Source organism: Etheostoma cragini, chromosome 8 (genome assembly GCF_013103735.1).
Source record: "Etheostoma cragini isolate CJK2018 chromosome 8, CSU_Ecrag_1.0, whole genome shotgun sequence".
Lineage (NCBI taxonomy): Eukaryota > Metazoa > Chordata > Actinopteri > Perciformes > Percidae > Etheostoma > Etheostoma cragini.
In genome coordinates this window covers 9,039,104-9,061,913 of record NC_048414.1, presented here as the reverse complement: position 1 = coordinate 9,061,913, position 22,810 = coordinate 9,039,104, and the positions used below count along the sequence as shown (strand labels likewise).

The 22,810-nt window shown below is 41.3% G+C and overlaps 1 protein-coding gene across 1 annotated transcript; it reads left to right on the top strand.

Annotated features, from left to right (window-relative positions):
- Nucleotides 1-6,296: 6,296 nt before the first annotated feature.
- Nucleotides 6,297-20,314, top strand: si:ch211-233h19.2 (uncharacterized protein LOC565175 homolog). The gene is made up of 22 exons (XM_034879358.1): nt 6,297-6,594; nt 8,143-8,263; nt 9,665-9,854; nt 9,932-10,079; nt 10,660-10,749; nt 11,573-11,678; nt 11,791-11,943; nt 12,570-12,658; nt 12,756-12,936; nt 13,025-13,153; nt 15,103-15,193; nt 15,299-15,401; nt 15,507-15,644; nt 16,880-17,143; nt 17,251-17,424; nt 17,535-17,721; nt 17,913-18,009; nt 18,107-18,208; nt 18,313-18,439; nt 18,688-18,866; nt 19,302-19,470; nt 19,570-20,314. Exons 1-22 carry the CDS (start codon nt 6,499-6,501, stop codon nt 19,636-19,638), a joined length of 3,003 nt encoding a protein of 1,000 aa, XP_034735249.1. The 5' UTR covers nt 6,297-6,498; the 3' UTR covers nt 19,639-20,314.
- The last annotated feature ends 2,496 nt before the right edge of the window (nt 20,315-22,810 follow it).

Below are 22,810 nucleotides of genomic sequence, written 5' to 3'. Positions count from 1 at the left end.
CACACTGATATGGACACACAAACAAAGATAAAGCCTCAGGGCCCAGGAGATCAGAGCTACAGTACACATTTTGCTTTGCTGGACACATCTCAACAAAAACACCAATGTTAAAGTCAGAGGAATTGCACACTGTGGATGACATGATGGCCTGGCACATAACACACCAAAGTCACCCTCTGTTAGTCATGCTCACAAACTCCTACTCATTTCTCTTTTCAGACACACCACGCAGCCTTTTGACAATGTTCCTTTCGTTAATTGACAGTATTTTTACATTCAGTCCCTTGAGCTCTTTAACAGAGAGGACATTAATTAGTGCCACAAGGGCAGGAATCACTTAAGCTTTTGGTTGTGATTTGTGAGGGGTCAGCTGCGAAGGAGATGGGGTTCTACAAGGCATAGGCAACAGCCATGCTCAGATCATGCCCGGGTTCCACTGGATCAATTCTTTGATCCTGCTGTCTAGATCACAGTTCAATACGGAAGCAACCCTCGGTGTAAGCTTACACGTTTTAATATTTGCTTTGCTTCAGTAAACATTGTGAAACCTCTTTCTTGTTTCCACAGAATGTACGGAACATGGATTGTGTAAAAACACTCCTTTGCAACTCATTCTGATACAGCACAATAAAAGCTGTGTTGGAGGAGGTTACAGTTGTATACATTCACAGTCTCATAACCCTGGGAGATGTCCTCTATATGTACTGTACTGGTGGCCTATGAGCAGCTTTGCTACAGTTGTATTGTGAGGCTGGTGCGAGGTTAAAGGACAAATCTGTTAAATAATGGTTAGAGTTGGCTCAATGTTTTAGTCGGTCTGGAATTGTCATACTTTCAGCTTTCACTGCACATTTCTCAACTTAGACTGTATCAAACGTGACAATCCTCTGGCTTAAAACAATAAAGCCAACAGATGTCAAAACATCTGCTGATGAAATGTCTCCCTTTGGATGAAGTAATCAACAGTGTCAATTCCAGGATTCCTAGTAAAACCAGCCCCTCCTCCATCTCATCCTCATGCAGTTTCCATATCTGATCAGCATTATTGATCGGAGCCTGCGGTGCCCAGCTTACATAATGTGTCATCCTCTTCTTGGAATGGGGGTTTAGTGAACACTAAATACTGGTAACTCACACACACACACACACACACACACACATACACACACACACACACACACACACACACACACACACACACACATATATATACACACACACACACACATATATATACAAGCATAAACACCCAGACAAAGGAGCTCAGAACACATTTTACTGACACCCAATCTACAGTAACTAAGGAACTGCAAACTGTGTGAGGGTTTGTATGTGTCTGTTTCAGAGCTTCACATCTCAGGGATAAGAAGATTTTGTAATATTCTGATGAGAAATCAATGAAATGAATCCTGACAGAGCAATGTCTACTTACACCACCATGTGAATAACTTATTTCAGTCATGTATCTTCTACACCCACCTTGTGGTGATATAATGTATTACAGGAAATCAACAATCAACTGCAGTTTTTTTGCTCCATAATTTATTTGCCTCCTGTCAAAACTATTGCTGTCATACTGAATTACGTTATTGATTGTTATTGACAGCATCAGTTGTAAACAGAATTTACTGACCACAGCTGTCTTACCTCAGGTTGTCTGATAATTATGGAGGGTCTGGGTATTTGAGGATATTTCAGCTCCAGCTCAGGACTAAATTCTACTTCCAGCTCATCATCTTCTGAGCTCTGGGAGAGGCTACAGCAGGCCGGCGGAGACTCACGGCATGGATCATCATCTGTGTCCTGCAGTTGGCAGATAGAGTTTGAGTTGGTTCCATTTCCTTTTATTGTTCTGGTAGAGTGGTTAGAGATACAGCTGACAGTCCTCTGAGGCTGTTTGTGCTGCTGCTCCTGTGGGCTGCATGGTAGGGCTTCTGGTTGGGTTATAACTGGGTCTGCTGCCGGATGTCCATGGGTATTTGTGCTTTGCCTGGAATTGTTGTGCTCCTGAGAAGGTGCTGGATCAGTGTTGACATCAGATGAAGTATCAAAACAGTGGCCCAGAGAAGAACAAGGTAGTCCATGCATATTAGTGGATTCAGAAATGATCAAAACAGAGAGTGAAATAAACCCTAATTGCAGGTGGATCTGTGGGTTTTCAGTGTGTGGGGCAACACTAGGCAGTTAATCTGGAGTAGCATTTTGTACATCAGCAAAACCTTGATCAGAGTATGAACAATAACCAGTAAGGAATATGCAGAATTTCCTTCAAGTGGTAAGAAGGCAAATGCACTATATAAAAACGTGACAACCATTTCCCCACTTTTGAAGTTACAAATGAAATAAAAACATCTCTTTATCCTGGTACAACATTTAGCTTGATCCATGCCAACAAATATCCTCAAAAGATGTCCTCCATTTCAGCATGGCTTGTTGTGTCATAGCAGCATTTGTTGTCCACTTAACCAGCAGCAGCAGCAGCGGCAGCAACAGCAGCTGTATCAATGGATCATCAGTTTATCCCAGACTTAACCTTAAAGTCCAGTCTGTGTCGGCCATCCCACGGTCAGTAGGGCAATCTGTCAGTACAACATTCTCTCTTTCTCTCACAGAAAATAGATCCCTAGCCAGGTTTCTTCACCCACAATTTACAAGCGAGGGTCACTTTTTCTTCAGCCCTTCAGGCTCCCTTATCTGCCTCCCTGCAACCTTTGTCTGTGTGAGTGTGAGAGTCTCAGGGTTTTCTTTGTGTTTGTGTGTGTGTGTGTGAGTGAGTTGCAGTGTGTCAGAGCTGGGTGTCTCATTACTTGACCAGGTAGTCCCTTGTCTGTTGTGAGTTTGGAGACAGGGGTGGTGCCAGTGGCTCTGGTTACCATCTGATTTAGGGTCAGTTACTAATATACTTGCTCCACACTTCCCTACCATTAATTAATGAACCCATCTGATCACAGAGCAGTGGCCTTGAGTGTAAAGGTTTTTGGAGTATTACAGATGGTTGAATATGAGAGTTCAGGTTACAGGCAAACACGTAAGCGATAGGCCTGAGATGAGAAAGAGAAAGGACAGAGAGAGAGAGAGAGAGAGAGAGAGAGAGAGAGAGACCTTCAGACAGAATGTGTGAGACAGGAAAAACCCATCTGTCCTTGGGTAACGACTACTCAAATATTCATATAATCACATAAGGCAGACTTGTTTCATTAGTTTATCCGGCCTGGTCTACTGGTGAATCAGTATTTTACATAGACAACATCAAGCGTGGAGTTATGACAAAAATGCAGAGCATCTTATTGGCCATTGGGTCATGTGTGCAGTTTCAGATTTATTCACAGGATGTTTTGATGTTAGTTTGAAAACCTGCATTCCAATGAAAGAAACTCAAATCTTCATTGCAAACGCCCAATCCATCATCTCAGCTTCATCAGGGGTTAAATAGCCGGCCATTAAACTCGCCCAGGATGGCCAATGTAGTGTGACAGTATGTCTTGGCCCTAAAGTTTATGGGGGAGCAACACTTGTGAACGCTCTGCATTTCAAAATAAAAGCGTTGAATTTATACTTCCAGAAATATTAAAAACAACGTTCGACTTTGTTTGAAGATGAATTACAGGTGTACCTTTGGTCCAACTGATTCATTAGGTGGCAAGTTCAAATGAATAGGCAACAGTTTGGTCATAGTGCAGAGATGACTGAGATTTTAGAAAGGTATTGGTGCCCAGAAATATAGGAGTAAATACTATAAACTATTGATTTATTAATTGCCACAGTATTAATTTTTAATAGTGGCCATTCTAATCTACATTCCTCTTCTGTTTTCCAATGGTAACGTGACCCTCTTGCTCACCAGACATCTCCAAAACAGTGATTGCATCCTGAACGTTGGGAAGATCAACAATCAGATAATGTCACTCATGTCAGGTGGAGAAATTATAGATTTAGATTTATTGTCCAAAAGGGATATTTGTTTCCACAGCCAGTACATATCATAACACACAGCAACATACATATATACACCTGTCAACATACAAATACAGTCCCTAGACAAAGTCTCCGTGAATGCATTCAAAACTCCTGCTCAAACAAGCTCTTCTCCAGTTGAGAGCCCTGTATCTCCAGAGGGAAATAATGTGACGTGTTGATTGAGGGGTTGATCAGTGTTATTTGCTATTTTAAGTGCTAGAAGTGAGCTGGCTCTGGGATAGCGGGAGTGGTCAGGCAGATAATTTTTTTGTTAGTGTATGTGATCTAGTAAGTTTGTTTTTACTGGAGACGATTGACATGGAGAAGCAGGTGGAACAGTTTGGTAGGATGGGTTGGATTATGCTTGGATATGGGGGGTGGGGGGTGACAGACAGTGTTCTGGGTCTACATATGACATGGAGTCTTCGCTGGGAAATAAACTTTACAGTTTACTGTCCATGATGAGTCCAGTTCACCTTCAGACGTTGGTTGTTGTCAGTGCATCTTTGTGTAACGTGAGCGATGGAGTTTTGACAGGCTGTAACAGAGTTGTTGTCATTCAAAGTCTGCATGCATTAATAAATAAAGTCCAACAGTGGGCTTGTGAGTACTCTCTTTTTGAGGCAGCTCCATGTTGTGAGTGTAACACACCCTGACAAATTGAACCTGGGTGTGATCATGAAACATGCATGAGTTCTTTTGTCTCAGGATGTAAACAAAGAAATAGTTTGCACCAACTATTTAGAAACTTAGAAGGGATGCAGTTTCAAGAGAATTTAGTAAAAATCATTTGATAACTGTGTGTTTTGTTATAGAAGATATACATTGTCTGCATCATGTTGATTCTGATAGAATAGGCTACTTAAAGCTAACTTATAGTATTAGGGTAGAACTTGGTTAAAAGAAAAAGCTGGGTGATATTTTACTTATATGACAGCAGCAAAAAAGCAAAAGCAAAAGAATGACTGAGCAGCTACTGGTTGTATTCTTGTGGAACTGTGGCTCTTAAAGAAAGCAACTCACTGGATGTAGTGAGATTCCCTGTAAAAATTAGGTAGAACAATGATGCCCAAACATAATTACACTACTAAAGAACCACTATTGCGCTGCATTCAGATATAGGGTGTAAGATGTTGGAATACATCTTTTGGATATTGATAACTACCATAAAGATAATTCTGTCACAAAAAGGAATTTCTGAATATACAGTTTAGATGCATCTTGTACAGTATAGTCTCTTTTATTTGATGTAAACAATAAATTGGTGCAGCAAGCTTGATTGAAATGATTGCTAGGGTGTCTTGAGAGGGCTTTGTATTCTGAAGGTTTACAGTGGAACACCATTTCACAATTAACCATTTCTTGCTACACCTTTCTCACTCTACCTCTGTATGATGAATTAAGCCTCATCAGCACAGCTGTTTCTGTGTTCATTTCAACTATCTATTCACACCCTACCAACTAACACACTAACAGGGACAGGGGACTAACACACCCTGTTGACAGGCATAAATCTGTAGCCTCTCTAGAGTTTGCCTTATGCCACAACACAGGTCCTGCACTTTGCAGCTGAGCCAGCTCTGCTCCACAAGCCAGACCTCCATAGATGCAAACAAGCCATTTATGTGTATGAAAATCATTCCCTTCAGGCACAAAAATATAAACTGATTGTTCTCCTTGCATGCTGATTAATAGGCCAACAACACACACTAGCCTACAGCATCCATCTATACAGCAGCAATGTTGTAGCAGAGCTCTGCGTCCCTCTGGCGGTCGGTGCCATAGACTACAATGGTTGGGATTTGACAACAATGGCCTCTACAGTGCATCCATCCGGAGGTGTTTTCAAGATGAAGATGAATACAAAATGCAGTTTGGTGCTCTGACAATGTTATTCTCACAGCTACATTAGCCTAAACAAATATGCAACAATGACCTCAATAGAGACTGTTAACTTGCCTCTAGCGCTTACTTTTATATTTCACGTAAACCAAATATAGCTTACAAATTACGTCGCACAAAATTTATACTTTTTTTTTTGAGGGACGTCATAGTAGCGTCAGAGGCGGCGGTTAAAGGCACACACGCACAGCAGCGTAAAGTCAGTCGACAGCCAGACAAATAGACGCATTACGTGTATTGATCTTCACAATAAAGTGGCAAAACAGTGTGTACTTGGAGGCAATGAACACTTTTGTATACTACATAAAAACTGAATTATATCACAATTATTGGGAAAAAAAACGGCAAGAATAAATACACTGGTGACAAATCTGTCCCTCACACATGCGTCACGAACTTTACTTTGAAAAGATTAACCGGAAGAACTCTCATATTCTGCTCAGTGTGACTGGGAAGATGAGGCCGCCCTGGAGCGCACCGTCTGAGGATAATCGCAGGTGGTAAGAGTTACAATCTGCCGACAAGAGGCGACAGAAGCGGGTGTCGATCCGAACCAGAGATATTTCTGACTCAGGTTTAAGATACAATTATCCATCCTGGATCAAGGTTGTTGTTATTTCTTTCCCTTGATGCTCTACAATGCGGTCCTCTGCTTGGTTCGTGGCCAATTGCGCTCTCATCCTCTGCACGCTCTGGTTGATTGACGGGGCCAACGGACAGCGATTGTGTAGCGAGGTGAGAGATGCCATATTCGGTCGATAAGGCTTCGTCATGTTTCAATGCTACCGATTTGATTGTCAATTGAGCTCACTACAGGGGATGGCAATAAGAAAAACGCGCAGAGGCTGCACACGCTGACAGCGAGTTGATAATCCACATATTAAATAGTTTACGACTAAAAAATGATTTCCGGGCTGATTTATGATGTTAAAAATGAATTTCCTTATCTTTTGCAGCAGGGTTGGTAGGCAAAATTCCCATTGCTGCCCTTGTAGAGAGAGCAAGTTTGAACAACATGGGGGAGCACGAATCTCTGATGGGGTCTGGTGGTGTGTGTTGAACTTCAGCACTGAGTGCTGGTCTGGTTGTTATCAGTTTCCTGCATGGACTGGCCTTTCCTTCCCTCTGGTCTGGCTCAACTCAACACCTCCTCAGGCCAGGCTGGCAGCTCAGTCACACAGCAGACAGTCCCAAGATAGAGGAGCAACATTCCTTTTGAGTTATTGGTTCAATCTCTCTTTTCACACTTGCCGAGAGATTACTGCAGCTCTCCAGTGAAGTGCTAAATGGTGCTACATTTTCTGGGATGACAACGTATGCCGTCAGGGCTGATATTTAGTTTTAAATCTCAAAATGCGTTCAGGAATGGATTTCTCATCCTGAAACATAGATTGAGATGAGAATTGAAAGTCTGCCAAATCAGTGACTGACTAGCCTTTTTGTAGGCGTCCCAAGAGATAATGAGTGGAACACAGTTCAGAATACAATCCTATTCTCAGTACATTTCTTATGTCTGCAGCTCTAATGTTAAATCATTGATTTTGGTTTACAATTATCCTCAAATCTGTTTTTTCCCCTTATCATCAGTGTGACTGAGCTCTATCTCCGGACCCACAGACACCAGTGGACCTCATTCCTCTAACAATAACAGCCTGCATGTGCAGCGGTGTCAAAATCTGGTTTTGCTCAAGGAGCAACATTATGTAAACTGTCAGAAATCAGGCCACCCTCCTCTGTAGATGGAAAGACGGAGAAAAGCTCTGTGGACGCGAGAACATCAAGCAAATGGTGTTCACTCTAGACCACAGATTAAATCTATAATGTGTGATTATCAAATGTCTTAAGTGTTCATGAAGCTAAAATAATTTGAAAAGCTGCTGGTAAAACGGCTCCTTCTGCTGCCATGCCCCCCTATTCCCATCGCCGTGGAGATGGTATGTTGTGTATCCAGGGCGGAAGAGTGGTTGTGGCTTAAGAGATAAAGCAGCGTAACAAGCAGTCATGTTTTGTAAGGCCCAAGCAGCTGGATACGGAAGTTAATTTCCGTGCTGGTTGCTAATGCAGTAGCAGCAGCCATTTAGGCTGCTCTGGTGTATTGTCACCCAGAATGAGATGAGTCAAGGCTCTGATGTGGATGGAGGCCTCTTGTGGTGTTATGTTTACTGACCTGCCTCTGACCTACGTTTGCTCATAGTTTGGGTCTTACACTGTCATGGCGACTGATTTCTTACATTGTGTGTGTGTGTGTGTGTGGGTGTGTGTTTGTGTGTGTGTGTGTGGCAGACGGACTACTACTATGAGTACACAGAGTGTGACAGCACAGGATCTCGGTGGAGAGTGGCAATCCCGCAGAGCCCCGGGGCCTGCACTGGACTACCAGAGCCAGTACGTGGCACAGAGTGCAGTAAGTATATGTGGTGTGAGTTAGTTGGTTAGTATCTGGCTTAGTTGGTTAGTATCTGGCTAAGCTGGCTGAAAGAGTTTGGATATCCTCTCCAACCGAATGCATAGCAAAACCCCCCGCCAATACTCTGAAGAAAACACTGGCACATAATTGCTTTTTTTGTCAATCATTAATGGGTCATGATGTTTCACACAATAATTGTATTTGTCTAATATGAGATGCATTAACTGGTGACAGATGCTGGTGTTCCTCAATCATCTGTCACTATGAGGAAATCTGTCCAAACAGTAAGTTTGCAGAGTTGTTGCTTTTGAATGGACACCGTCATTCACAGGCAAATGTAAATAGTTGTTATAGTATTTGTAAGTAGTAATATTGTGGCAAGGAACAGGTCTGCTAAGTATAGGGTGTATTAAATTCTTGTTTTTGTTAAGGTGGATTGGGGGGGTAATCCATCCCCCCACTGACCTCTCAATAGTGGTGAAAGGTGCCTTATCACAGTGGAGCCAGGAAGGCAGAAAAACATACTAATATTCGATCATCGGTCATACAAGTGTTCTTTGTCAGAACTTTCTAGAACTACTGTCACAACACTGCTTCACTAATGGCTCAGATGAGTTTATCCTTGGTAAAATCTATATGTAATCAGAGATCAATCCCAGAATAGGGTGCATGTTAATGGTCAGCTAGTGTTTTCTAACAGATATTTTAATGTATGAACTGCACAAAAAAGGTGAAATGGCTTGTAGAGGTAACTCTCTTAACTCCTTATGTTATAGTGACATTTTTATGTTTTGTGTTTTCTGTTCAATCTCATACATATTTACTGGAAGAACACTAGACACTTGTTTTCTCATAATTGGACACGCTATCTGCCATAGGTAATGAGGGTGCTATCCATTGCACCATAATGCACTGCAAGAGGCCCACTTAAGTTAACTGTCACCTATTAATTATGTCACTGTGGAAATGAACAGCAACCTATCCTTAAATCAAATCCCACCTACAAACACTTCTGCTGCGCACATTGACACACAGCACTACACAGCCTAACCACTCACCTTTTGCACTGGTTGCTTAGAAGTATAAAAATGCATTACAGTGAATGGCATTTGACCAGCTCAGGTAGAGCTGAGACTGTTAAAACAGTCAAACAATTGACAAACTTAGAAGACATTATGACTTAACGGGAGAAAAACCCCCAGTGTGGAACAGGATGTAAAGATTAAGTTCCCTGATCACAGGGGCTACATTTTACTGGCAGTGATTTGCAGGACTATTTCTCTGTCACCTTAGTCTGTATGTGTTCTATATTAGGTGTATCATTTTTAAGAAATTAAGTTATTCAGTGTGATATTCTTCTTTTCACCCCTCTGTACCTTGTCTCTCTGTGTCCTCTAGCCTTCTCATGCAAGGCTGGGGAGTTCCTTGAGATGTCGGCTCAGGAGTGTACCCAGTGTGCAGCTGGAAGCTACTCCCTTGGCAGTGGTATCCGCTTCGACCAATGGGATTCCATGCCTGCTGGATTCAGTAGCCTGGCAACCTCACTGGAAAACAGTCCCCACGGCGATGACAGGCCCACCTGCAACAGGTGTGTGAGGAAACAGCAAGAAAAACTGAAATTTGGATGTGAAGTGTATAATTAATTTGATATATTCTTCCTTGTAGTTCTTCCTGGGTACCTCAAGGAAACTATCTTGAGTCCAACAGGGATGAATGCACAGTCTCCCTCATTTATGCTGTTCATCTGAAGAAAAAGGGCTCTGTCAGCTTTGAGTACCAGTATCCAGACAACAATCTGCTGTTTGAATTCTTTGTACGTTTTTAAACTCTAATTAGATTATCTTTTTCGTGTATGTCGATCTATCTATCTGTTTAAGTGGATGCTGTTTGTTTGTATGTACATAGTGTGTTTGTGTGTTGACTGCACTGACAGCCTGTAGAGTACTTCCGTATTTTTTTTTGTTCAATCTCAAGCAAATTACTCGTCATGAATGCCCTATTGATGTAATGGCCACAATGCTAATGTTAATGGAAAACAAATGCTAGATCTAATTACAAATTGCCCCAGATAGTTGTCATTCTAAGTAAATGCATGAATCAGACAGCATACTATACTACACTAGACCTAAATTGTTGTATTTGAGAATCTGTTAATTGACCTTTCTCATGGCAGGTGTACTGACACGTCATAGCAGATTAAAACATCTGTCTTGTAAAGACAGATGTTTTAATGTTTAATAAAGTTGCCCCCACAAACAACACACATTTCTGTCTAGAGAGGTTAATATGTTTGTATTGCGCATCAGTGCACATAATGTATGTTGTAGTTATAAAACACTACCTTGAAATAGGTGAGCGTTTCAGCTGATGGACACGGATTTGTGTGTGTTTAGATCCAGAATGACCAATGTCAGGAGATGGATCAGTCTGCTGATAGAAAGTGGCTCAAGCTCACCAATAATGGTGAATGGGCAACCCATACGGTAAGTGTTGCATGCCGCAAGATAAACCATAGCCACAGAGGACACATCTTTGGCAGCTGGCCTGGGTCTCTCAAAATAAATGTGTTGAACTCACACGGAGCAGGTATAAATGGGTGTATACAAGCAGGAAGCCTGTTAGTACAGTAAAGTGTGATTTATGGTCCCATGGAGGCTCCACGCAGAGCTTTCGCTGTAGCCTACTTAAGTGGCCTGAAGTTCATACTGCATTGGTGTGTGTGCTTCGGCCTCCTCAAGAGAATAGCAGAGGGTGGGTTGGTGGGTGGTAGAGAGAGTGACACTGATTATCTTGGAAGTGATTACTGATTCTAGAGTCACAATGTGAGAAACAAAGTGTCTCCCCTGTGCTTTCTGACCACAGAGTGGGAAATCTGTAGCAGGAAAAGTAAACCCTCTCCTTGATTTCATGTTGTTAAGAAGAAGGAGAACCAGGAATTGTGTAGGGGGAACGCTACCAAGTCATAGTTGAGCGACCTGCTTTGCCGCAACGTGAAGTTACATTTTTTAACGTAGATTTAACGCAGAAGCATAAGTCATGCTTAAGCGGCTGGCATCGCTTATTGTTGTCACACTGTGAAATGAGCTGCCATATGTACGTATATGTCAAACAATTAGTTGTAATGTGGGATCCCTGCATGGATCTTCTTAAAAGCATATGTTAGCATGTGTTATGGCAGCATAGTTTTGCGTCAGTTTAATTGACGTGCTGTTTACACCATTCCAACTACAGTGTTTTTCTGTTTCAGTTTTCAGCCTTTTTTCTCCACTTATGCTCAACTTTTGCATTAAATCATGTGTATTCTAGGTGAACCTGAAATCTGGCACCAACATCCTGTACTGGAGGACACGTGGGGTCCTGATGGGGAGCAAAGGGTTGAAGCCTGTTTTGCTGAAAAATGTTCAAATAGAAGGTCGGTAACGCATTTTAATCTATTTTCCCAAACTTCTCGCTGTAATCAATGACAAGTCAATCAACGATTCAATTTTTATTTTCATTTTCTATCTGTCATTTCCTCCTGCCAGGAGTCGCCTACACATCAGAGTGTTTCCCATGTAAGCCGGGGACATTCAGCAGAGTTCCAGGCTCCACCACTTGTGAACCCTGCCTTCGGGACACCTATGCTGGCCACGGTGCCAGCTCCTGCACCCCCTGTAACACTACCTCTCAGTATGCAGGTAGGAACACACTCTGACACACAGAAAAAAGATGTGCACATGTTGAATTTTTGGAACCACACAATGTAACTGCAGTGCAGTGTTCATTTTAGCCTAATCACTGCTGCTCGCGGAAGCACAAAACACCCAACCATAGGATAGAAAGGGAGCTCGTCCTATTTCTACCCACATGAGTCAAAAGATAAACATGCTTGTTATTTCAGTGTGGAGGGCTTGTGTGATCAAAAGGGAGTAGCAGATTTTGGCAAATGATGTAGCGAGTATACCCTTGTATTTTTCATAAAGCTCCTATAATGCTTGCGTTAAACACATTTTGTTTTGGAATATGCTTCTTCTGAGGATAAAAGCAATATGCTCCCTAATCTTAGTATCCTACCAAAGTGCTCTTCTTTAAGAGCACATTATTTGTTCTATTCTTTTATTCCTCAACTGCATTTGATATAGCAAAATATTTGATCATAGCAAAATCATACAGTATGCTATTGGCTTTACGCATTAAAGTGCTACAGTATTTGTGGGGTTCTTTGTAAATTCCAAAATATATTCTGCAGTTTCTTTTTTTAATAACTGAAATATTTTCTTTTGCAAATGTAGTTTTATTTTTGCCTTCTCACCAATTTTCCAAGCCCAGGGATCCGCTATGTGTAAGGACAGACCTCCATGTTCCAGGAAGGACTATTTCCAGTTCCACACAAAATGTGACCCCGAAGGCAAGGTGAGAGAAACAAGGCCCTGATACATACTCAGAAGTCCCATTCTGTGATCACAGTTTCTGTTCTAGTCCATCACCCTCCATCTCTTTGCAATTTCAGACGCAGGTCATATATAAGTGGATTGAACCTAAAATCTGTCTGGAGGGTGTGACTGGAGCTGTGTCGTTGCCTCCAAGTGGAGAAAGGGAGCCCTGTCCCCCCTGTAACCCCGGTTTCTATAACAATGACACGGCCACGTGCTCCCCATGCCCACCTGGGACCTATTCTGATGGGCTGAAACGTACTGACCGCTCTGTTGAGATATATTTTATTCCTCCCTGTTATTTTTCTATTTCCTAATTGTGTTTTTCTTTGTGTTCATCCCGCAGCCTGTACGCGGTGCCCAGCAGGCACTGAGCCCTCCTTGGGTTACGAGTTTAAATGGTGGAATATTCTTCCTCCAAACATGAAGACAAGTTGTTTCAATGTGGGCAACAACAAATGTGACACTATGAATGGTGGGTAATACTGGCAAAACACGTCTAGTAGTGCTCTCTCTCTTTATCTTGGCCTTTCTCGCTGTGTATGCATCTCTTAAAGCAACATGTCACCATCGTGGTATATACAGTATGCTTATATGCTTTGTTTTGCGAAAAGTAAGAGTTGAAGATTGATTCCAGTCATGTCTGCATGGTAAATATGACGCTTAAGCCAAGAGATGATTAGCTTAGCTTAGTTTAGCAGAACATCTGTGAATAAAAGGAAAAAGTGACCTTGGCTCTGTCCAAAGGTGACATCATCCACCAACCAGCACTTGTGAAGCTCACTGATGACCAGAGATGGCAAGTACTCACTGCCCGTACTCAAGTAGAAGTACAGATAATTCTGTTAAAAAATACTCTGGTAGAAGTAGGCTACTGATTTAACTTCTGTACTCAAGTAAAAGTAAGAAAGTGCAGGCTTAGAAATTTACTTAAAGTATAAAACTAAAAGTAGCCTTATGACTGACAAAGCTACCTGGACCAGACAGATGTTACTTGAGAGCACGCTGATAAACTACAGTGAACATTAAAAAGAGGCTCTTTAGTCTTTATTCTTGAAATGCCATTGCCTACATTTTAAATGTCTGTCTGCCAATAGGCATAACACACATAGCCTATTTATATTGGTAGGGATTGGGACTCCAGGTTAATAAGATTCTGACTGTAGCAAGATATGAATTTAAGTGAGTTTTTGTGAGAAGTCTGTGTATGTTCCCATCCAATTAGATTCAATATGGTATTGGTAACTCCAGTGAAATTATTCTAAACTCAGTGTGGACAAGATGAGGACTGGATTTAAAGCTTATTCTGGTTTCCAACTTGGCCCCAGGTGTGTCTGTTAACACACAGACGGAGACAACTTCTCTGTTGATGCTTTATTACAATCAAGCATCAGTACAAACATGGGCGTGGTTAGCTCTGCTGTGGCTATGTGTATGGTAATAAAAGAAATGACATTACAAAGGTTACCATACACAATAGATAGGAATCATATATGCTAGTAAAATAATAACAATAAACCCACTATTAATCACAATTGCCATCACATTGAATCAACAACCAGGTGCAACCTAGGTAATTGGTGTAACCTAGGTAACAGGTGTGACCTAGCTAACCGGTGAAGAACACAAACAAGCTAACTTTTAAATGTGCCAAAACTACAGACCAATACAACAGGCTGAAAACATCAGTTAAATGACGCACACAATCTCAACAGATTATCCTCCGGATAGTCTATTTTTCTTTTCTCCGTGTGCGCCTGCTCGCGGTGTGAGGCGTGTGTCTGAGCTATTCTCTGACATGCACTCACAATCACACCCGATAGACAACCTTTTAGTACAAAACTAAAGCAACGAGCCAATTTTGTAAAAGGTAAGGAGTAGAAAGTACCGATATTCGTGTTAAAATGTAAGGAGTAAAAGTAAAAAGTTGCCAAAAAAATAAATAGTAACGTAAAAATTTCTAAAAAACATACTTGAGTACATTAACAAAGTATTTGTACTTTTTTACTTCCCATCTCTGCTCATTACGTCTAGAGTATTTCTTTGCCGGGGTCAATAGCTAACAATAGCAATAGCAGGCAATAGCAAACCACATAGTGACAACAACACCCCAGGAGGTTAATCCCTGAGAAACAGTCTGTCACATAGCACCCTGTAGAACTACAAAAAATGGTTTTACATTTGTAGCTGTTTCCAGTCTTTGTGCTAAGTGATGCTAACTAGCTGCTGGCTTTAGCTTTATTTTTACCTTACAGACATGACAGTGGTATTAATTTTCTCATCTGATTGTCTGCAAGAAAGGAAATAAGCACATTTCACACTATTAAATCTATTTATTTTAATGTGATTGACGAGTCAATGCATTGAGTGTATATACTGCATATCTTTAAATAGTTAAATAGTAATGTTTTCCTGTCCTTTTAGGCTGGGAGGTGGCAGGTGATCATATCCAGAGTGGAGCCGGAAGCTCCGACAATGATTACCTCATCCTTAACATCCATGTTCCCGGCTTCAAGTTAGTACTGTGGTGTTTATCAGTATCCATCACTCTCGTCACTCAGCTGGCTGTTTCTTTTTGTTGTCACTAATTCCACCCCCCTCTGTTTGAATCTGCCACCAGGCTCCCCACGTCCATGTCAAGCCATTCTGCGACGGAGTTTGGTCGCATTAAATTTGAGTTTGAAACTGTGTGTGTAGCTGACTGCGAGCTCTACTTCATGATGGTGGGAATAGCTCCACACAAATGTTTGCTGCTATATACACATGGTTATCTAGGTGATGTGAAGGAATTGAACACGTGTATTTTTTTTCCTTTTTTTTTTTTTCAGGATATAAACAGGAAGAGTACTACGGTGGTGGAATCATGGGAGAAATCGAAAAAAAGACAGACCTACACACATGTTATGACAAAAAATGCCTCTGTTTCCTACACATGGGCTTTCCAGAGGACTAACCAACCTTCAGATGTAAGTATGCCCAGTTTCATTTATATTCACATTAGGGCTGGCAATATGTTTATTGGATAGTAACTATCTTTAGTATTGTTTTGTGTTTTAGTTTTTTGGGTTCTCAGTTTTTTTATTTTATAAAAAAACCACTATTAACCAGTTATTCAATAATGTCCCACCTCTAAGGATTTCTGAAAGAATATCACCCAGCAAGTTCACATATACAATGACATTCTCTTGATGTGCTCAGCCACAGAGGCCAGGCCCCTCACTGACCCAGGATTTGGCAAACTGGCCTGCATGTTGGTTCAACCTTCGTATTCATTGTCTTATGTCCAGAAACAAGAAAACTTCCTGATAGGTTTTTCAGAGCTTATTCAGCAAGTTCAAACAACTGCTGGGACAACCTTTAGTCTTGTAAACTCACTCCACACTTGGTACACCCAACACTCCCTTCTGTTTGGTGTTAAATGTACTATCTTTCGTGGTGTGGCCACATATCAAACAGACTACTTCATCACTGTGCTCACTTACTGTAGGTGTAGCTTGAATCGTTAACTTGCCCTTTCAAAGTACCTGCTTTACAGGAATGTGGGCATTTGAAGTGAGGGCAGAACTACATCTTGTATAAAGGTTCAGGACTGTGTGTTATAATCCAATCATGTGTAGGGGTTGGAATCCCTGGAAAGTTTTTTTATTTTTTATTTTTTTTGTGTATACCTCTTAAAGCTTTAGTGCGTAACTTTTAATTTTTCTAATAATGGACGTCCTGTACATTCAAGCCATTGCCAAATGACTTGATACAAAGCTAATTAAGCTTATCAGCTCCACTCAACTCCCTCTGTATTTCTCAGCATGGCTGTGTGTAGAAATTGGTGTCTACCAGAGACTTTTGCTCGCAGACACTTGAGTAAATATAACCACGTCGGGCGCCTGGATAGCTCAGTTGGTAGAGCGGGCTCCTATATGTAGATGTTTACTCCTTGACGCAGCGGGCCCGGGTTCGAATGCACTAACATGCAAGTGCGGCCAGACCGGCTAACAAACAAATAACTTAGATAAACTCAGATTACAACACACACAGAGGAAGTGTGACTTCATTCTCTGAGCAGGACACCATTACTCAACTAGAAATTTACATAGAAAAAGTTGGTTTACTGCTATATTAAAGTTCTCAATGTCAAGTATATCACCTTTTTAAACTTCACAGCACCAATTCGCAGCATCACTCTCTACCTATTCGTCTCTCTCAGGTACGCCGGCATGTCAACGACGTGGCGCGAATCTACTCCATCTCCGTGAGTAACGCTGTTGATGGGGTGTCCTCTGAGTGCCGAGCTTGTGCTCTCAGCACCCAGCCCTCTAGTTCTGCGTGTGTGCCATGCCCACCTGGACACTACATAAACACGCGCACCAGCCAGTGCACAGAGTGTCCACCTAACACGTACCTCGTCCCGCACACTACGCCGGGTCCCGACGCCTGCAAACCCTGCGGACCAGCCAGCAAGAGCGACAAGGTTTGTTGGTGATGTGGAAAGAAAGGAGAAAGCTTTAGAAGTCTTCCTGAAAGAAGTTACGCTGAGCTTCATATACCTGTATTTATGTTTTATTTTCTTTTTTTCAGGACCACAGTTTTTGTTACACTGACTGTCACTTCACCTACGCAGAGGGCAATGTCACTCTGACTTATGACTTCGGCCTCCTTGGGTCTGTAGGATCACTGATGAACGGTCCAAGCTTTACCTCCAAAGGAACAAAGTACTTCCATCACTTCAATATCAGCCTGTGTGGAGGAAAGGTGTGAAGAGATGAAAACACAGACGCACACGTACACAGAAAAAATACAATCAAAAGTCTGTGTGTATGAATGCAATGTCCTTGCTATTTGCCCTTTTTCCTTCATTTAAGGGTCATTTGGCGGAATGCACAGACAATGTAACAGACCTATCCGTCACGGACTCCCAGAGGGAGAACGGCGAGGGAGCCAACGCTGTCAAGACCTTCATCTGTCAGTCAACAATAATCCCAGCTACTGGACGAGGCTTCCACACTGCGCTTGCCTCACAGTCCATTAACCTGGCTGACACATTACTTGGTTAGTGAGCATAAAATGTAGACAGTGGTGGTGCGCACAGCCGCATTCGGTGGGTTTTATACTGCCATCAATGCTTTTAAAGATACAGGTATAACGACAAGAAAAAGGGTGGCTTTTAATATCAAATTTATGTTCAGAGAGAGAACCAAATACACAAATCAAATCAATCTTTCTCTGTTTATTATTACCAGGAGTGACAGTAGAGAGTACACTTGATGGAATAAGGGCGAGACCGGAGCTATACCCCCAGACCTCCAAGAAAGTCCCTGATGTCAACTTCTACTACAGGTACCCCTATAATTTCAAAAAAAAATTCTTGTCAAAAAATCAAGTACTCTAAAGTTCTGTCTTATTTTGTTATTTTTTTTCTTCCCCCATTGCGAAGGTCCTTGGAGACAACCTCATCTTGTGAGTCTGGTCGGAGCGCAGTGGTGACACTTCGCTGTAACCCAGAGAAAAACACCAAAGGAGAGCTCTCAGTTCCCAGGTACTACATCTCTGTTTTTGCCATTCCATGTCTATCATCCCATGTAACCCTTACCTATGCTTTGGTGTGGTGTAGAAGTGACAGCTTGGTTTTGGCTTTTACAGCCAGTGCCCTGCGGGAACATGCGATGGCTGCACCTTTCATTTCTTATGGGAGAGCTCAGGAGCTTGTCCTACATGCACAGAGAGAGACTACCATCAGATAGAAGGAGCCTGCAAGGGAGCACAGCAGGTGTGTGTGTGTGGACAGTTATTTCATGAGTACTGGGAAAAAGAATTTGGAGCTCATTTTATATCCCTCCAGCCAATATTAATCTAAACATCCTTAAAACTGAAAGTCTAAAAGACTTGAAAGTCTTTCAAGTCTCCAAATACTTAGACGTCACTGTATGTGAGGGATATTTGTACAAACAATATTCAGTGTGTGGTTTGTCTTATTAAATGTTATTAAATGCTATATGTGTGTATATCCTTCCTCAGGACCTGCTGTATGTGTGGACTGAACCAAAGCTGTGCATGGGAGGTGTGACCTTGCCTGGAAAGGAGACGGTGCCATGTGAGGGTATGGAGTTCTGGGTACGGCTCGGTGCAGGGCTGGGCACTTTCACCGCAGTGCTGCTCATCATCCTCATCTGCTACTTCTGGAAGAAGAGCAAAAGGTACATATCTCCTTTTTTTTTTTTTTCTTCCTGCATGCTTTTTTCCCCTCTTCCTTCTTTCTTACTGGTCTTCTCCTTTTGACTTCTCCTCTACTTCCTTTCTGTATTCCTTTGTTACTTTATCCCTCTTTTGACTCCTTCCCTATACCCTCTCGTCCTCCTCTTACGGACTCATACTTCCCACTTTTCTCCCTCCCTAGTCCCCATCACTTCCCCTTTTCTCTCTTGATGCCTACCTTACAAATATCTTTTTTTTTTCTCTCTTCTTTCTTTTCTTTCCTGTTTTGTCTCTTTCTCTCCTCCAAACTCCAGTTTGATCCCATCCCTCCTGTTTGGGTTTTTCTTCTCACATTACAGTTTTTGTCAGCATGCACAAGGACAACATTATGTTTCTTTTCCTGCAGTAAGTGATTTTGCCACTTGCCTCTTTGCTAGGTTGGAATACAAGTACTCCAGGTTGGTGATGTCTGCCAATAAGGAGTGTGAGATGCCAGGAGCTGACAGCTGTGCTGTGATGGAGGGAGAGAACGAGGGAGACATGGAGGATGAAATCGTGTACACAAAACCCTCTCTACTTGGCAAACTCAAAGCCATAGCATCCAAGGTGCGAGTCACAGTGTCACTGTACTTTTACAGTAAGAAAATCTCAATATGGTAAAAGTCTGTTTAAGCTATTGAAAAATTGTTTGTTTTTGATTTTTAGGGTAACGGAGAGCACTACGAACATGTGCAGCTAAACTCATCTCATTCGAAAGCGTTGGTATGGAGCTAGAGAGGTGGTAAAGTGAGGGGAGAGATCACACCCTCAAGAGATTTTCCACTGAATGGCCCCTATAACCAACCACCCCCTTTATGAGCTCTGGTACCTGGAATACCACCTGTGTGTACATACACACACACATACACACCCCCACTCTTCATGCACCTAGAGCCAGGTTGAGAACAGTCACACGAACATGGTGGCCTTAAAGCTTGGTACGACAGAGCCGTCCAACTCAAAGCATAGTACTGTGAAGCAGGTGCGTGAGATAGACACTTCCTGGCAATATTCTGATTCAAATTGATGTCAGACGGTCTGTTAGAAGAGCTCAGGGTAAGACAAGGACCTATTTGATTGATGTTATTTTCACTATTATTATTATTTGTTTATATATTAATTTCAGTCTATGTAGTGTTGAATGTTTCTTTAGACAGCCATGGTGTCATTTGCCATTAGGTTCAGCATGGTGAGTGTGTGTTCATCTCCCATTGATGTTTACACAAACTGCTATATTGTGTCCATATAAAGCCTCTATCTTCTCATCTGTTTTCTCTTTTGCTTAGTTGAAATTGTTGTAATGAGAAGCATTCTGCTGACCAATTAAAAATGAAGATGTCATATTATTTGGATGAGGTTGGGGTGTGGACTATCCATCTATGTCAAATAAATTATGATGTATTTATGTATATGTGGACCCAGTTTGATTATTGACCAATTCTTTTGAGAAATCCTCCAAAGGGCATGGAGACGGATCTAAGTAACATTGTGGTTGAGATATCAATTTCAGCTACTCAGTTTAATTGCGGAATAATTTTGAATGTTAAAATCTGAACTGAAAATTTGGTCTTTTGTTTGGAACTAAAAATCCACTAATCCGTCCTTAAAAATGTTAATGAATAAATATATTGTTGCCCCTTATTTATATGGGCAACAATTGAGCTGTGAAGTCAGCCAATTTTGTACTGTAAACTATATTTTATAATTAAATTGACCGTTTTCTCTTTTAAATAATTTCTTATAATTACAAGATTTCAACTTAATGAGAACTGCTTACTTAATGTTTCCATAAAATATAATATGAACATTTTAGTGGAGTTTTCTGCAAAAAGACCCCCACAAATCACAATGGTTTCTGATCCGCATAGCCAATAGACAAAATAAGCTGATTTATGTTACAGGATTTTGAGCTCACGATTACCTGATAAAATGTCATACACAACTGTGGGAGTAATAGTATACGTTGGAGGATTTTACCTCTCTTATAGACATTCATCTATCCAAATGTGTCTTGTGTGGTCCAAAATAATTCAAAGCTTCAAAACCCTCTGTCACTTTGCTTACTAAACCATTTTATCAAAGTACAGTGCTTTGGCTTGCCTTTACATAAAAGCTGTGGTATGTCTGTGGCCTAACATGAGAAAGCCCCTGATGCATGTATATCCTAAAAGCTGAGGACACTGCAGTCAAATGACTTTCAAAATGATCAAAACACAAGTCACACCACCAGTTCTTGTTCAGAATCCGATACTTTGTTTTAGGGTTTTCATGTATTTCTGGTACTATATGACCTTATGAAACCCACACGCATGATCGAACCATCAGTTTGTTGTTGTGATTACATTGACTGAGCTACCCAATGTCATAGTTTGAGTAATTGATATGAAATAGGTACATGTTATATCACTTTACACAGCTTAAGTGAAAAAGTGTAGCATTGGTTTTCAGTGCGTGGTACATTTCTTGGCTGAACAGTAAAATGAGAAGAACAAGTAATCATATTTTGTCTTGTTTTGGGGATTTTTCTAATATTAAAACTATTTATAAATGTATGTAAAAAGTGCATGTTATGAGAATATTTAAACATCTGTTGCCTAGCTCTTTTCTGGCCTTCATTGGGCTCTCCTGTAGAGGGCAGTGGAAAACAGAGAAACACATTTTTGAATAGTTGTTTGCTTCCCTACAAGCATGCATTAGGAATCCCAGCATTAACTGAAATGGTACTAGCAAACAGTGGTGAAAAGTACCATTTAAATATACATTTACTCAGGTACTAAATATATCTGTCACAGGAGTCATTTTTTTCAGCTGAACAAGGACTTTTGATACTTAAAGCATGTTCTGCGAGAATACTTCTGTCTGTTCTTTTACATTAGATCATGAATGCATGATTTTTACATGAAATTGAGATTTACTATGAGTAAAGGATTTGAGTACTCCTTCCAACAATGCTAGCCTATTAACCATGCAGGATTCTTAACAGTTTAATGGGTACTGAAATCCCTGTCTCCATGCAAGAATGTTACATGTGTAATGGCCTGAGCCTACCACCAGAGGGAAACCATTGCCTGGCTATAAGAAGAGAATCAACATGTAGTCCTGCAAAAGTAGAACTACAGTATATGCAGTATGATGGAGCCAGGAATTAGATACAGGGGCAGAAATGACCTAAGAACATTGAGTACAGCAATATTTTCATGAACCAAATCATCATCCTGATTGTGTAGGACAGAAAACTACAGACAGACAACTACAGATAAATGTCGCCCAAACGGTTTCATTCTTTAGACCATTACTTTATCTGTCTATTTGTTTATTTTTGTCTTTCAGTCTTTTTTGAGAAGACTAAGCCTACACACTGGAGTGCATTGTCCTAAGGCAGTGAGCACTTCAGTAGATGATTTAATTGGAGTGCCATCACTTAGGGAACAGATTAGGCAGGAGTGTTAAAGACGTCTTTCAACATTTGCCAACACAGCTATGAATAGAGTGTGTGTGTGTGTGTGTGTGTGTGTGTGTGTGCGTGCGTGCATGTGTGGAGGAGCTGTTGCTGTAGAGAAAAATCTATCTACACTAGCATTCGACGTATAGATTTTCGCTGAGATTTATAGACACGCTGAACCCCTTTTTTCTCAGCAGGACAAACTGGACACAGAAGGACGAGCAGACAACACCAGCTGTTTGCTTGTTTTTATTATTTATTATGATGTCATCACAGCCTCTTTATTGCACGTTTCATAAACACGGAACTATTGCTTTCATTGACCAGTTCCAGAGTCCAGTTTTGACTCAGCTTCATTTCGCTGTAGACATCTTGTCTTGTTTTAAAGCCTAGAGGCCAAGGACACATTCTGTTGTATAGCAGGGGGCCACAGCACAGAGACCTTTATACAGCACATGGCAGTTG